Consider the following 15,615-nt stretch of genomic DNA (forward strand, 5'->3'; position numbering starts at 1 on the left):
AAAACTAAATATAGAACTACTGTATGATCCAGCAATCCCACTTTTGGGCATATATATGGAGAAATCCATACTTCGAAAAGATACGTGCACCCCAATGTTCATTGCTGCACTATTTACAGTAGCCAAGACAGGGAAACAACCTAAATGTCCATCAACAGATGAATGGATAAAGATGATGTGGTACATATATACAATAGAATACAACTCAGCCATTAAAAAAGAATGATATAATGCCATTTGCAGCAGCATGGATGCAACTAGAGATTTTCATACTAAGTGAAGTAACTCAGACAGAGAAAGACAAATACCATATGGTATCACTTATATGTGGAATCTAAAATATGGCACAAATTAACCTATCTACAATACAGAAACAGACTCACAGACAGAGATCAGACTTGTGGTTGCCAAGGGGTAGGGGGAGAGGGATGTACAGGGCGTTTACAGTTGGTAGATGCAAACTATTACATTCAGGATGGATAAACAACAAGGTCCTACTGTATAGCACAGGAAACTGTATCCTGTCTCCTAAGATAAACCATAATGGAAAATAATATAAAGAAAGAATATGTGTGTGTATACATATATATATACATATATGTATAACTCAGTCACTTTGCTGTACAACATTGTAAATCAACTATACTTCAATTTAAAAAAATAACCTTGCTTTATTTTTAAAAAGGAATCTTTGTGAAAGCCTTGCAGATCACAGGCGCTAAGATTGACTCTATTACGCTCTCTATTCCCAGACAGGGAATTGTAGGTCCATTGGAGGGAGATGGTATCATCATTAGCCCTGAGCTGCTTCATTTCTTCTTTCTTCATTTTCTTTTTATCAGATAGCAAGACTTACTGTGCACTTTTCCCTGCTTCCTCAATCCCAGAATTGTCTATGAAGGAGAAAGATGGCACAAATTTGGAATGCAGAAATAATCATATGTATCTGTCTCTGAAATCTTGTGTCTGTTTATTGAAACCTCTGCAGCATTATTGTTAGGCAGTCTGATCTGTGATAATAGAAACAGAAAGTAAGCTTGATTAGTATATTTTGATCAGACTTTCCTCCATTCTTTTAAATCTTTTTCTTTCAGGTTATATTCAAGAAGAATGTGTCATCCCCTGTCCATTTGATTGCAAGTTAAGTGATTGGTCTAGTTGGGGGTCTTGCAGTTCATCTTGTGTTGGAGTGAGAATTCGATCCAAATGGCTGAAAGAAAAACCGTACAATGGAGGTCGCCCATGTCCCAAACTGGATCTCAAGAATCAGGTAAAGTGCATGAAGCAACAAATACAAAGCTGAAAAAGTATCTCCTTTATTATTTCCTGTTGAAATTGAAGTCATCATCTTGTTATAAGTAGCTCGCAAAAAGTTATTACAAGTTCAGAAGAGTGGATAAGAGGGTACAAATTAATATAATAGAATTAGGAAGAGAAGCCTTGCCCACTTCTAGGCAATGCCGAGAACGACTTGGTAATATTAGAAATAATAATGTGTACAAAAATTAAATCCAGTTGGTTTTTAAATTACCTTGAAATGTCATTTGATTAATCATGATATTATGAAAGGTGTGTGTGTGTGTCATAATGTTGGGAGAATGTCAATTACTTTATGGCTATAGATACAATTAGTGGTCTCATCCACATACTCCAAAAATGGTGTTCTAATTTTCCCACACCTAACTCTTCATACTAATTTTCTTTGTTCCTAATCTTATCAATGTTTCCACAGCTCTTCATGTCTCTTCTGAGCTATTTCTCTACCTTTTCCCCCAAGATCAAAGCTGTTTTCATAAATGGAACCCTAAAGGATACTCTTCCATGTAGATATCTAATAAAATTGCCATCTTGAGCAATCAAAGTTGATTAGAGTATTTCAGTTGGCCTTACCTACATAATGGAGTCTAAGATTTAATTAAGAATTATAATAAAGAACTGAAATTTCTCCCATGATTGCATACTGTTATTATATTAGGACTGATATATACATTTTAATCAGTTCAATAGGTGGAGTACAAGATGATGATTGTGAAAAGTTCTTTATTCTTAGAGAGGTGAATTGTGTCTTATATGGGTCTGTAGATTCTTTGTGACTCCGGAACTTTTAAGAAAATAGCTACACAGGCTTCTATTCCTAATTCTATTGTGTTCATTTCTGCCCTCTTAACTCCATTTTGATTAGACTTTCTATACAGGTTGTTTAATGGAAGGGAAATCCACGCATCTGTTGTTAATTAATTTGAATAGCGTATCTAGTACTGCTTGTATGTAGATACCATTTGTCATTTCAAGACTGACATCTCTAGCTGTTTTTTTTCCTAAATTTTGATAAAAGACACATAACTCACTGAAAATGAAAAATTATCATACTGGCAAAAAATATTTATGTTCCAAGACAGGGCATAGTATTGGGCGAGTCTTGTTTTTTAAGGTTACGTGGGATAAAGTGATGACCCTGGTTTCTTCCTTCAAAGCAGATGTAAAGCATATTGGGAAAAAAATGATGCAGAGGATTGTAAAATCAACATAAAGGTTGCCAAAAAAACCTTCACAAGTACAGTAGTTTGGGGAAGGGAAAAGTGGGATATGATTAATGAAAACAGGAGAGAAATAATCAGAGCAGAGAGAGTCTGAGGAGAGAAGCCTCTTCATTAGGAAGAAAGGAATAATACAGGTTGATGGTCAAGAGAAGAACTTTCAAATACTCATATGAAGGTACGAAGGCTATTTGACCTTCCCTAGGGGATTTTCCAGGCATTTAAAAAGGGAAATGACTACTAAGCTTTTATAGTTATAAATAATGTATGAAAATTCTTCTCTCTCCTCAACACAAATGAAACCTGAGCCTTTATAGCACTAGCGTTAAACACTAATTTTAATATGCTAATTTTATGAACTAGGAAATTATCAAGTGAGTAAAAGGACTTCATTGGAGCACAGACACTAAAACTGTATTCTCAGTGTGTATAGGCAAATGCATGGAAATGTGTCTATCAAATTTGAGAGTATGCGTAAGGTAAGGGTACTTGTAAGCCTGTTATGACTTAAAGAAAACTTGTTCTAAACACTTAATCGACATATAAAACTTGTAACCTTAAGAAGTAGTACATGCTGGAAATTAAGCCCAAGTTCAAGACTAATTTAGATAAATCCCATATGTGAAAACTAAGCAGGGGTGGGTTTGTCTGCAGGAGCTGTTTCTAGCTTTTGAGTTCGGGAAGGAAATTGTAGCATTCCAAAGACATTTGTTGTGAATCCTGGGATTTAATTATCAGAATTTAATTTAATTTAATTATCAGAAATCAAATTTAGTGTAGCATATATTCTGATGTAAAGAGGTTTCAGGTATCTAGAATGTATGTGGCTTAAACTTGAATTGGAAAACTTCACCCCAATCCATACTTTACGTTTTAACATAAGTTAATTGATCAAGACAGTAAATCATAAGCCCTCCGTCTCACTTGTAAGTCTGTGAATGTCAAGGAAAAATGCTATTGTAAAAAATCCTAAATTTAAAGGAGATTGTCCCCAGAGCTCTTCCTTTTCTAAAGAAAGCACACTTTTACCTGTAAGTGTATTTGTGGAAAGCTATCTGTGGACTTCATTATGTATTTGCTCTTATACATGGTAGAATCCCCTTTGTGTGTGTGTGTTATATATTGAAATTGTTGAAGATATCCCCATTTTCTTAATTCATCTGAATATAAATTGGGTTGTCAGGAATCTTCGTGATTTAGGAAATATTTCTCAGCTTCTATTACTTATGGCAATTCTTCTTTAGAAGAGCTCACTATTTGTTTCCCTAAGCTGGAAATATGATCTAGTGAGAGGTACACCCACTGAGGCTGTTTTTTAAAGTTCAATTTTACTACTGGCCTTAGGTTATTGGTCTCCTTTCCAACTGGTTTTTGGGTCTAGATTTATTTTTCTGTTTTTGGAACCAGATTAATCCTCTCTCATCCATTCACCCATAAGTAAGAGCTTACAAAAAATGTAACCAAATTATAGCAGTAAGAGAGGTACATATCTTTAATACCTGTGAATGAGGAAAATTCAGTATATGGTATATTGAGTCTAACATACTGTTTGTAAAAAAAAAAAAGAAAAGAAAGAACTTTCTTATGTGTATATATATATTATGCATATACTATGTAAATGTTAGTATACCTGCATGTACTTAATCTTTCTTCTCCTTTGCTTCTCTTTAGAACATGAGGTCTTTCTGAGGGCAAAGGGTGTCTTTCTACTTTTGTAACTCATTCTAGCTCCTGGTACACCATCCTGTGGATTGTCAAATTATATTCATTGAATGCTTTAGCTGAAAAGAAACCTCTCTGGATGAGTGTGTGGCTAGCTCCATAGGAAAAAAAAATATCTTAGAACTCTGGTCTCTTAAGCTGCAATTTGTCATTCGAATTGTCAAAACACATGAGCTCTTCTAGGAGAAAGAAAAGAGAACCTCCACATTATTACTGCCCAAAGAGTTTTTCATGATTTGCCTGAAAAATCCTGGGTGTCTGCATCCCCACTGAAATCTAACTCAGTGATATAAATGAAAAGGTTGGTATTACTTACACAAGCTCATAAACTGCTCTGAATCTGTTTGTGAAATCAATATTTATAATCTCTCATAAAAAAACCTCCCTTTTAAACTAAAACCTATCAACACGATAGCTCTTTCTCCAGAAGTGCCAAAGTGACAGCAGTACTTTGGTGGCTTTCTGCTAAGTAGATTTGTGATGATAAATAGCTCGAGCATGCAGCTGACCCAAAGCGTTTATTTAGTTGGAAAACCGCTAAATAGTTTATTGAATTATCAGCTCAGTTGACTGATACCCTTGACTACGCTGTGCCTCATCTAATACATAATGTATTTTAATTTTTTATAGTCTATGATGTGGTGAGTGGATCTAAGTGCACTTGTACTGGATCTTTATCTAATACATAATGTATTTTAATTTTTTATAGTCTATGATGTGGTGAGTGGATCTAAGTGCACTTGTACTGGATCTTTTTGCTATCTTTTTCCTTGTGGAGTTCTGCTGACTAGAAGATTAGATATAGGGACATTAAAGCTCCATTGGACTTACATTTCCCTTTATGAGTTCTTTACACAATTGAAGGCAAGGGAGTGCCAGGAAATTCTATGTCGTTTATATGTTGCACATTTGTGTGTCCCATGTGCTGGAATAAAAATCTGGCAGTGAGCTTCATTCTCTGTGCTTTTTAAAATGCATCTATTTAAACACAATTTTGAAAGAGTTTTGATTGTGCTTGCAACTGAACGAGTGGATATAAATTAAATATATGGGTTTTCTAGAAACACCTGCTATTTTAAAGGTGTGTCTTCTCTACGAAGAGAAGTGGCCTGAATTTGGAAATACTGAGTATAGTGCTTTTTCTTTCCCATAGCAGGGTAATACTATTTTAAAGAATACTTTCTTTCCAAAGATAAACAGGTATATTTTCGCGAGATCATTTCTCCCTTATAAGGTGGCTTTGGATGAGAAAATTTTCTATAGGGAAGTATCTTATGCTCATTTTGATACTGCTTCATTAATTATGAATAGCATTTTAGGATATGGAAAGAGGATAACTGTCATTCAAACTGAATGTTTGTTTACCCGGAACAATACGGCTCACTTAAAGTTTAATTTGGGGCTTCCCTGGTGGCGCAGTGGTTGAGAGTCCGCCTGCCGATGCAGGGGACACGGGTTCGTGCCCCGGTGCGGGAAGATCCCACGTGCTGCAGAGCGGCTGGGCCCGTGAGCCATGGCCGCTGAGCCTGCACGTCCGGAGCCTGTGCTCCGCAGCGGGAGAGGCCACAACGGTGAGAGGCCCGCGTACCGCAAAAAAAAAAAAAAAAAAAAAAAAGTTTAATTTGATATAACCAGTTTTGGCCTCTTGCTTCTTTTGGACCTGCCCGACTTCCACTCGTCCTAACCTAGTCCAAATCATTCCTGGCAGAGTCCTGCTCACCTTGGACTTAGCACTTTGGCAGGAGCTCCAGACTGTAATGGAGCTGGAGGTCATCATCTTGGGCGTTAATACGGAAAGCCCACAGTTATCCATGTTGAAGCACGTTCAGGTGTACCGTTCTTGTGTCGGGAAGTAGGGGTTGGTGACTACACCTTTGAGAAGAACTTGTTTTAATTATGAAATATCATATGTCATAAAATTAAGAGATGCAGAATGATTTATTCTTCAGGGTTACTTGGGAGGATTTAATAAAGGCAGATACTCCTAAAACGTTTTACTTCTCGCCAACATACTAATTATGATAGCAAATTATTATACTGATTATTATACACCACACCCCGTCTCAGAGGCAGAGTGAAATGACTTCTGAAGGCTGGTGTTCATCCATTCATACCCTTTATGCCTGTCTGCCAACGCAAACACCGTGCTCTCAAGTTGTGACATTTCACTAACTGAGCTGCGTGGAGCCTGCAGGAGAGGCAGTTTTTCTATTTTGTTCCTGCCCTGTCACCATTTCCAAGCAAACAAATTATGTTTTCTTCTCAAGAGATTCCTCTCCGCCACACTTGTGTCTACACATACCCTATTCTTGATCATAGGACTACCCCTCATGCTTGTTGAAATCTTTTGCAACTTTGATCATTTTTCTTGAGAACTACCAGAGTCACTCATGAGAACCAATTTTCCCCTACCTGTTGTCCACTCTCTCTTGTCTTTTACTGTGTTTTTTTTTTTATACTGGGTATTGCTACTCTGCACATATTCAAACTCATTTTTAGTTGTTATGCAAGAGGTACCTCTAGAACGTTCTCTACTAAGCTGGCTTGGCAAATGTCCCTAATGCTGTCCCTAGGCAGGGTTTCCAGGATTGGCAGGAGACAGCTATAAAATTGTGAAACAGGCAAATTTTGTCAGATTTTGTCTTTGGAACCCTTTCAATGTGCTGTCATACCTCATATTATCCCTAGCCTCTGAACTCCTGAAGTTCTGAAATATTATAATAGATAACATCAGCCTCAGCAGGAAATCACATCATCTGTATTGGAAATTTTGCAAAACTATCTTCTTAACCAGGGACTTCAAGTAGAAGTGTTTATGTACTTTTCTAGAAAAAAATATTGACAGAACCTACTTTTCAGATCTTTCCTGAATAATCCTGTCTTTTAACCTTTAAATGCAAAATGGAAACTTCCTTCCTCCTCTCATGCATTAAAGAGATAGGGCTCTGACTTTAACCACAAGCATTTAGAATGTTAAACCATGTATTGATGGGAGCGTAGCACCTTCTAAAAATAACTTGCTTAAGACTCCTTTAAAAGAAAGATTCTAAATGGCATGTTCATTCTCTAGATCTTTTTTTATTGAGATATAATTGACATATAACACTGTGTACGTTTAAGATGTACACTGTGTGGATTTTTATACATTTATATATTGTAATATGAGTACCACCATAGCATTAGTTAAAACACCTCTCACATCACATAATCATCATTTCCTTTTTGTGGTGATAATAATTAAGACCTAGTCTCTTAGCCGCTTGGAAATTTATAATACAGTATTGTTGACTATAATCACTATGCTGTGCGTTAGATCTCCAGGACTTATTTATCTACTAATTGCAAGTTTATACCCTTTAGATTTTTCAAGCTTTATCCCACTATTAAATTACCAGAAAGCAAGTTACCTAGGTCCTGACTAGGTCCTGTGATAGATCCCTGCAGAAAAGCACTTGTTGAATCATGATTTAATTCTTCTGTATGACTTAAGAGTCCATATAAAAAGAGTCTCCCTGAGAAGCTTATCTAAATCTTTTGGAATATAGAGTATTGCTTCATAACCTTTACTGATCATAAGAGTAGAAAAATCACCATATGGGTGGGGGAAAAATTGGTATAAAAACAGTTTCCCAGGCTCCTGCTCTGAGTAAGTTCAGGAAAGTGTATTTGTTAACAAAGCTTTGTCTTTGCTCCTTTTTCTGATCAGGCAAATTGAGGAGCACTGCTGATTTGAGAGTCTTGTCACTGAGCCTACCATTTTTGCTGAAGTCAGCTCTGGAAAAGAATTTATCTGCAGTTGACTTAACCTGCCCTTTCTAATATCAACGATGAATACAACCACTAGTTCTTTGCTACTCAAAGCAAGTCTGGGAGGAACCTCCCATTTTGTAGAGGAGGAGACTAAGGCTTAGAGGGGTGTAATTACTTGACCAACTTTACCCACTGACGTGTATAATGGGTTAAGAGTCATTCAGGTCTGAGGTCAAATGCTACCCTGCCATCTTCTAGCTGTGAGAACATGAGAAAATTATTTAACCTTATTGAGTCTCAGTTTCATGTTCTGTCAAATTGAGTCTCAGTTTCATGTTCCGTCAAATGGGTGTAACGATAACAACTACCTTATAAGATTATTGTATTAATTAATATAAAATGAAAATAATGTTTCTCGCAAATAGTTAAGTACTTGATAAATGTTAGGATTATGTTTCCGTGGTCTCTAACACATAATTTCTGTTTCCAGTTCAGTTTGTTTTCATCTATATTACCTTTTAGACCTAAGTTATACAGATTGCTTTTCTTTTCATATTTAGCTACTGGAATATTTGAAGTCAAATATTTTAGATGTAATCACTCAGCTTATATATATAGGAAAACCTACTGTCACTGCTTCCTGTATGGGAAGTCTGCTTTATTTTGTTTCTCAATATCTCATTTGGCATTGCGTTTTTTTTCCTGGTGGCAAAAAGGGATGTAACTGTTTACATGTTTATAACTAATTTTCTATCAACTTGTGATTCTTTGGATATAAATGTTTTTATTAAGGTGTGTAACAGAAAGATACACAGATCATTATGGGTAGAGCTCTATGACTTCTCACAAATCGAATCTTCCCATTCGATTACTACCCACATCAAGAAATAATACTTTATCGGTATCTCGCGTGCCTCCTTTTGAGCTCCAGCTCCTCCTCTACCACCTTCCTCTCACCAAATAGTGCTACTCTTCAGACTTCTAACAGGATAAATTCGTTTCATCATTTTAAAAAAACCTTTACATAAATGGATTCTGCACTATAATCTTTTGTGTCTGCCTTTTTCTCCTCTGCATGATGTTGGTGAGATTTATCCGTGTTGCGATGTATAGCAATGTTTTGTTCATTTCCATTGCTTTATGTTGTGTCCTTGTATATATCACATTATTAGATTATATATACAACATCTTGTCTGTTCTCATTAATGGATGGACATTTGGGTTGTTTCCAATTTGGGGTTATTACAGATAACCCTGCTGCAACCATTCTTGTATGTGTCTTTGGTGCTCACATGTGTGCATTTCTGTTGCATACAGACCTAAGAGTTGAATTCCTAGGTCATAGGCTATGCATATTTTCAACTTCAGTAGATAATTGGCATTTCATTTTCACTTGTAAACTATCACAGATCTTTCTAAACATAGCTAGTACATAATTCTAGATAATGACTTGAAATGTGACCTGTCTGACACCATGAAAAGAGGTGTGAAAGCCATACGGATGCATTAAATGTTTATTTTTATTTTATGTTTACAGTCAGGGACCATCTGTACTGTATTCTGTCTGCCTGACCACCCCCACTCCTTCCATTCACACTTACTTAGCTCTACTTTTCCTACTATATGATTTCCTCATTTACTCTTGCTTTTATTTTTTGGCTGTCTCTCCACACCACCCCCCAAAACAGATATACTGCCCAGTTCTCGTTGAGCACCTTGAAAGCTGACAATAGTGTTGTCTTAGGTTGAATTCTCCCAGAAGCAGAGCCTGAGATAGGATTCAAGAGCAAGAATTGTGTTTATCAAGTGCAGGGCACACCATTAGGGTAGAATAAGAAGTGTCACAGGGAAGGGAAGAAACAATATGGTACCTGTGTTACGAAGCCAGGTACCATAGTGGCCACTGAAGCCTAAGCTTGTGGAAGCCTAAACTCTGGGAGACTGTGCAAAACACATGGTTTGATCAGACCCGAAGAGCCAGGAAACTGGATTATTTGTATGGAAATTTCTGAGAGTCCCTCGTAGAGGAGAATGTTCAGTCTATGCACTTTGGGCTAAGCATAGGCAGTCTTCTATTTTGGAAAAAGCTCATAGGCACAGGGATCCAGATACTGGCAGCTGTAATTTAACCAGGGCACAGCGAAAGGTTGCTACTGGTGTCATCCCTCTGTGATTTACAGTACCAAGATGCATTGAAGTTGCTTGGTTGGTATTTTTTGTTTTTTTTAACTGGGGTTATATGTAGTCTGTATAATCCATGTCATAACCAGAAGTCCACTTTTTTCCAATAAAAGCATACGTTACTACAGCCCAGCGGCCGGTGGAATGTGTATTTTGAGTAGTTTGCATTCGGGGTAAAACTAGATTTATCTTTATCTGACTGTGTAGTCTCATCTGTTCTCCCTTGAAACTGGTCCCATGCCCTTTGTGGATGCTGGACCAAGGTGATGGGAAAGAGGAAATCTGGGTACGGAGACCAAACCACGTCCCGATTCATGAGCTGGAAATAAGATAATTCAACGGGGCTTCAGAACCACCCTACATATATCCTCATTTTTTCCTTTAGGTGTTGTACAGCATATTATATCCCTTTCTCTATGGCTACTACCACATACTGTTTTGTTGGCCTGAAAATAGATATAAGAGGAGGCAGAGCAGGCTGGGACTGGCATGTGAGACTCTTAGGCAGCATTCTCCATGCATGAGAAAAGGGTATCTGTCTGAACACAACTAAGGAGTTCCAGGACAATCATAGTTCGGGTTAGGAAGAAACCTATAAGTATCTAGTCTGCCAGTTCTCAGTCATGGCTGCCCATTTGATTTACTAGAGAGAAGTGTTACATTCCCTACCTCCCCACCCAGACCAACTAAATCAGAATTTGTGCTGATGGTATCCAACAATCTTTCTTAAAATCCTCAGGTGATTCTGATGTGCAGCTAGGGTTGAGAACTGTTGAATGCAGCATCTTGCAAATGAGCTAACTGGAGCTCAGGGAGGTGACATGACACCTAATTACCACCCAGAACAGGGACCCTGCCTGTCTGTCGTTCCTTTCCTATCTGAACACCTCTTCCATCTGAATGAACACAAGTGCAATAAGAAATGTCAGTGATGTGAATGTGCTCTATCCCTGTGTTATTCACTTAGGAAAACAAGTAGGGGGCCCTCTGACCTCATCCTGCAACATCCTCCCCCCTCACCTCTCTGCCCACTAAAGGCAAATGGCCTTTACCATGAGCAGGTGACCTCTTTTGGGAGATGATTTAACTGATCATAAGGCCTCCAACAACTTCCTTTTCCTGTATGAGGGAACTTACCTGGTGGCTGTGCAAATACCCCTGAAAAGGTGGAAAAATATACTGCATGGATCCGTGGTTTGGAGTGGTATGATACGGTAGTGGATGTATTTTTCTTCGTGTTATTCAACAAATCTCACATGTATGTCCTCATGCTGTATAATTAGGGACATTGGGACAGACATATAAAAATTTAATGTGGCAGGTAAATTATGTGAGTGTATGACATGGACAGGGACTTCTAAGCAACAGTAATTTATTAATGAGCTTTGGTAGCTTTCAAAAAGAGAAGAGGTAAAAACAAAATCGAACTTAGGGTAATCGTAAATGTTTTGGAAGACAACTATAATTCTCTGCATCTGTGCCATTATTCATTCATTCAGCCAACACTTCTAAGAATGAATGATGTGCCAGGAGGAGTTACCGAAGCTCATTTCAACGCCACTCCTCCGAGAGTTTCCATTGGGAACTTGCATTCCCAGAAACTTGAGTGAGGGATTGGGTAGGTTGAAAGTATTAATGGTACCTCATGTAACAGGAAACACAGTGATCATGTGGGCTCCAGGATTGGTTGGTTCTGTGGCTCAGCAACGTCATCAGGGACATAGTTTTTTTCAGTCTCTGCTTTGCCGTCATCAGTGTTGGCATGAAGCCAACTGAAGAATGAAGGATGAAACTCAGGATGTTAGCACAATCAGCAGTGCCAGGCGTAGCCTCCTGGTGCAGCAATGACCAAAAGAGTAAGAGAGTGTCTCTCTTTGGGGAATCCTAGGAACAGTACGGTTTTCCCAGAATATCCCCCACTCCCGGCAAGGACTTCACCTCACACCTCAATGACTGAAGTTGGATTTTGTGTCCATTCCTAAACTAATCTCTGGAAGGAGTCATGGGATAAACTTGTTAGCTCAAGCAAGTGTTTTCCAACCAAAACTTTTCTAAACTTCATGACACATATAAAACTATAATATTCATCTGGCAAAGTGGAAAATGTATTCAAAGCTACTTATGTCAGGAGTGAATGGTCTGCGACCCTAGTCTCCATGGGATGGTGCTAGCAATGTCTCAGGCTCCCCTGAAATCCACATAGGAGACCCTGGTATGGTAGGACCCTGCTTCTCGAACTTTCATGTGCATATGAATTACATAACAGAGCTTGCTAAAATGCAGACTCTGATTCAGTAGGTCTGCGGGGACAGACAAAGAGACTGTAATTTTAACAAGCTTCCAGGTGGTGGCAAAATTGCTGGTATACACATTATTCCTTGAGATGCTAACGTGCACCAGCTGGCAGCTCTCTCCTAGACATTACCTGGGGTGGAATGCTTGTTGGAGAGTGAATGAAAATATCTATTATATACTCTTTTTTTTTAATTTTGGAAAATTTATTAATTGTATGTATGTGAAAAAGAAATGCATTGATAACCTCATGCTCTTCAAATAATTACAGTAAATATATGGAAATGAATATCAGGAGTCTCGATTCTTATTTCTTTCTAATTACTTCTTTATAATCTATGCACATACATACACATTTTCCTAATGGAAGCAACCTAAATGTCCACTATATACTCTTAATTTTAACTCTTTTTGGCATTCAATATGATGAGTGTAATTAGTTTTAAGTAACATTTTCAGCCTTATGTCAAGGTGGAAAAATTAAGTAGTGTTTTTAATTGAATATCTGAAAGTCTATTGTGTTAAGAAATATGACCTAATACTTTCCCTATGAGGATATGAATTGCCTCGACTAGGGCTCTTCCATGACACTTTTTTTTTTTTGATAAGGACATCGCTCCATTTTGCAAGTTATTTGGCATAACCAACCTACCAGTGCCTCACTCTAAATGATAAACAAGCAGACTTAAATATCAGATAAGTAATACATTCATACACCACGTGTCTCTCCTGTTTTCTCTACTCTGTGTAGCCCATGCAATATTTTCTTGGGTTATTTATCAATAATTTAAGTCATATTGGAATTATGCATGTACTGGGGAGGGCTCAACAACACTAATGAAGGAAGCCAAGTCTAATATCTCCTTTGGATTTCTCCAGAGTGTTTCGATCCAAGTAAACCTTCTATAGACTATTCAGTGTTGCAGCGCCATTTGGTTTTGTGGGTGACAATAGCAGATGGCAGGAATAAGTAGAGCTGAGTATCATTTTGTATGAAGGTGAAATAAGAGCTCATATTTATGGAAAAGAAATCTCAGTGAAATTGTTCATTTAAAGAGATTTATATATTTAGATTTAGATATATAGCTGCTAGAAAACATTTTAACAGACCCTGAGGGATGATACGTTCAGAATAGGTACAGGTGGAATCTTAGAAAATACAAAACAATGAGACATCGGACACTTAGAGCGTGGTTTCATATGTACATACCCATGTAGTTATCTGTAATGTTCTTCTTATTTGTGTGTCTGTCCTAGTTCATCCTGAGACTTTTAGGCTGCTAGAAGGTAAACATCTTGTTTTCTACTGCCATCATAATTCTTCCAAGGACTGAGCACTCACAACCATGTCAGTAAATTCCGTGTGCTCCCCTAACAATTAAAAAAAGAAGGAAAGAAAAATATTTTAGAGGCAAATGGATTTTTTATATGTGTATAGAATTTCTGACATGGTGAAACTGTAATATTCTTTGCTCTGAGTAAATTATGAGTCATTGGAGAATAGGCCGAGTGCTGTAGGCTTAATGTTTATTTCTACCCAGCATACATATTTTGACATCTAATTCCCAATGTGATAGCATTTGGAGATGCGGCCTTTGGAAGGTGATTAGATCATGAGGGTGGAACTCTCATGAATGGAATTAGTGCCCTTATAAAAGACACCCCAGAGAGCTCCCTAAACCCTTTCTCCAAGTGAGGAAACAGAAGAGATGGCTGTCTGTGGACCAGGAAGTAGGCCCTCACCAGACACTGAACCTGCCACCACCTTGATCTTGGACTTCCCAGCCCCCAAAACTGTGAGACATAAGTCTCTGTTGTTTATAAGCCACCCAGTCTATGGTATTTCTGTTATAGAAGCCCTAACTAAACTGTTTAGGTACTTTATGTTCAGATTCCGTTTTTAGCCTTATTATTTACTGCCCTTATGGTTTCATTATGGTGTTTGAATTTATCACTCAGAACTAGCAATTAGACAAGCAGAATCAAGCCCTGGGATCTAGAGTAAGAAGCAAAGTTTAATTTAGTCATTTTGCTATATCAGAATGGTTCATTCTCCTCTCTTTGGTTAAAAGAGATTGCAGCTTTTTGTTAACATCTGAATCGCTAACTGTGTCCACTTTTTAAAAAATGGTGATTTTTCTATGTGTAATCCCTGAAGCCATGTCTATATGAAGCTGAAACAAATGACAAATTCAGTAAAGTCAAGGGAAAAGAATCCATGAAAATGGAACATTTGGTGACCTGAATATAGACCTGTCTGCATTCTGGTTTTTTTTCTCCTTGGAATTTTAAGCATTGGAATTAAAGCCCTCTATGTCTAGGAAATCAAACCAGAAGGATAATTGAGTTAGAATGCTGAATAATTCTGGGGGAACAATTGGTCAAGTTAGCTATTTAATGCTAAATAAGAATAGCAAAGAACTAAGAGAGAGGAACTGAAACAGCTTTGGAATGTAAAAGTGAAATATGGACATCTTGAACTCTATATAGGATAGTCTTTGCATGAATTATTGCCTGTCATTTGAAATGCACATTAATCAGAACTATAGAAAAATCTGTTCTGGCTTATTACTTAATTAAAAGTAAGTTATGAGCATTTTCAATCTTATATAATTTGTATATTTTACAAGTCATGAATTTCCCATAATTCCGTTGGCCTTAATCATCAAAAAAACTATTGCTGTGCTTACGTACAATCGCTGTACATTTTTTTCTACTTTCTAGCAGATGCTACAAAAGAAGCTCTCACAGCTGGTGAAAATTGATATTCAAAAGTATAAAACATGACAGTGGAAAAATTAATTTTCTGGACTCAATGCCCTTGATTCGTGAAAACGTTAAGCTTTCTTCACAGTAAGGCCAGTGGTTTCATTGTGTGGTTGGCGGTGGGCAGATGATAACGTTCTGCTCTATTTTACTTTATGATGAACCAAAGTGGACCAGTTGTTTTTCTAATGAGTTTGTAAGAGATGCTTCAGTCCTGACACATTAGCTGCATCCCTTGGACTGCTATGATGGGGAAGTGAAAAGCAGTTTTAACAACTTGCTAAAATTATCACCATTAGAGTGAATGAATCACTAAAAAATATATACCAGATGTTTAAAATGGTTAGATTTGGGAGAAAACATACAA

The 15,615-nt window shown here is 37.4% G+C and overlaps 1 protein-coding gene across 1 annotated transcript in view; it reads left to right on the plus strand.

Moving 5' to 3' along the window:
• THSD7B (thrombospondin type 1 domain containing 7B) overlaps window positions 1-15,615 on the plus strand; it is a 760,956-nt gene that overhangs the window by 554,633 nt on the left and 190,708 nt on the right. Inside the window, exon 14 of the mRNA XM_065880761.1 lies at window positions 1,095-1,270. Within this exon, the coding sequence (XP_065736833.1) occupies window positions 1,095-1,270 (176 nt within the window). The remainder of the gene's footprint in view (window positions 1-1,094; window positions 1,271-15,615) is intronic.

Source organism: Phocoena phocoena, chromosome 7, assembly GCF_963924675.1.
Source record: "Phocoena phocoena chromosome 7, mPhoPho1.1, whole genome shotgun sequence".
Taxonomy (NCBI): Eukaryota; Metazoa; Chordata; class Mammalia; order Artiodactyla; family Phocoenidae; genus Phocoena; species Phocoena phocoena.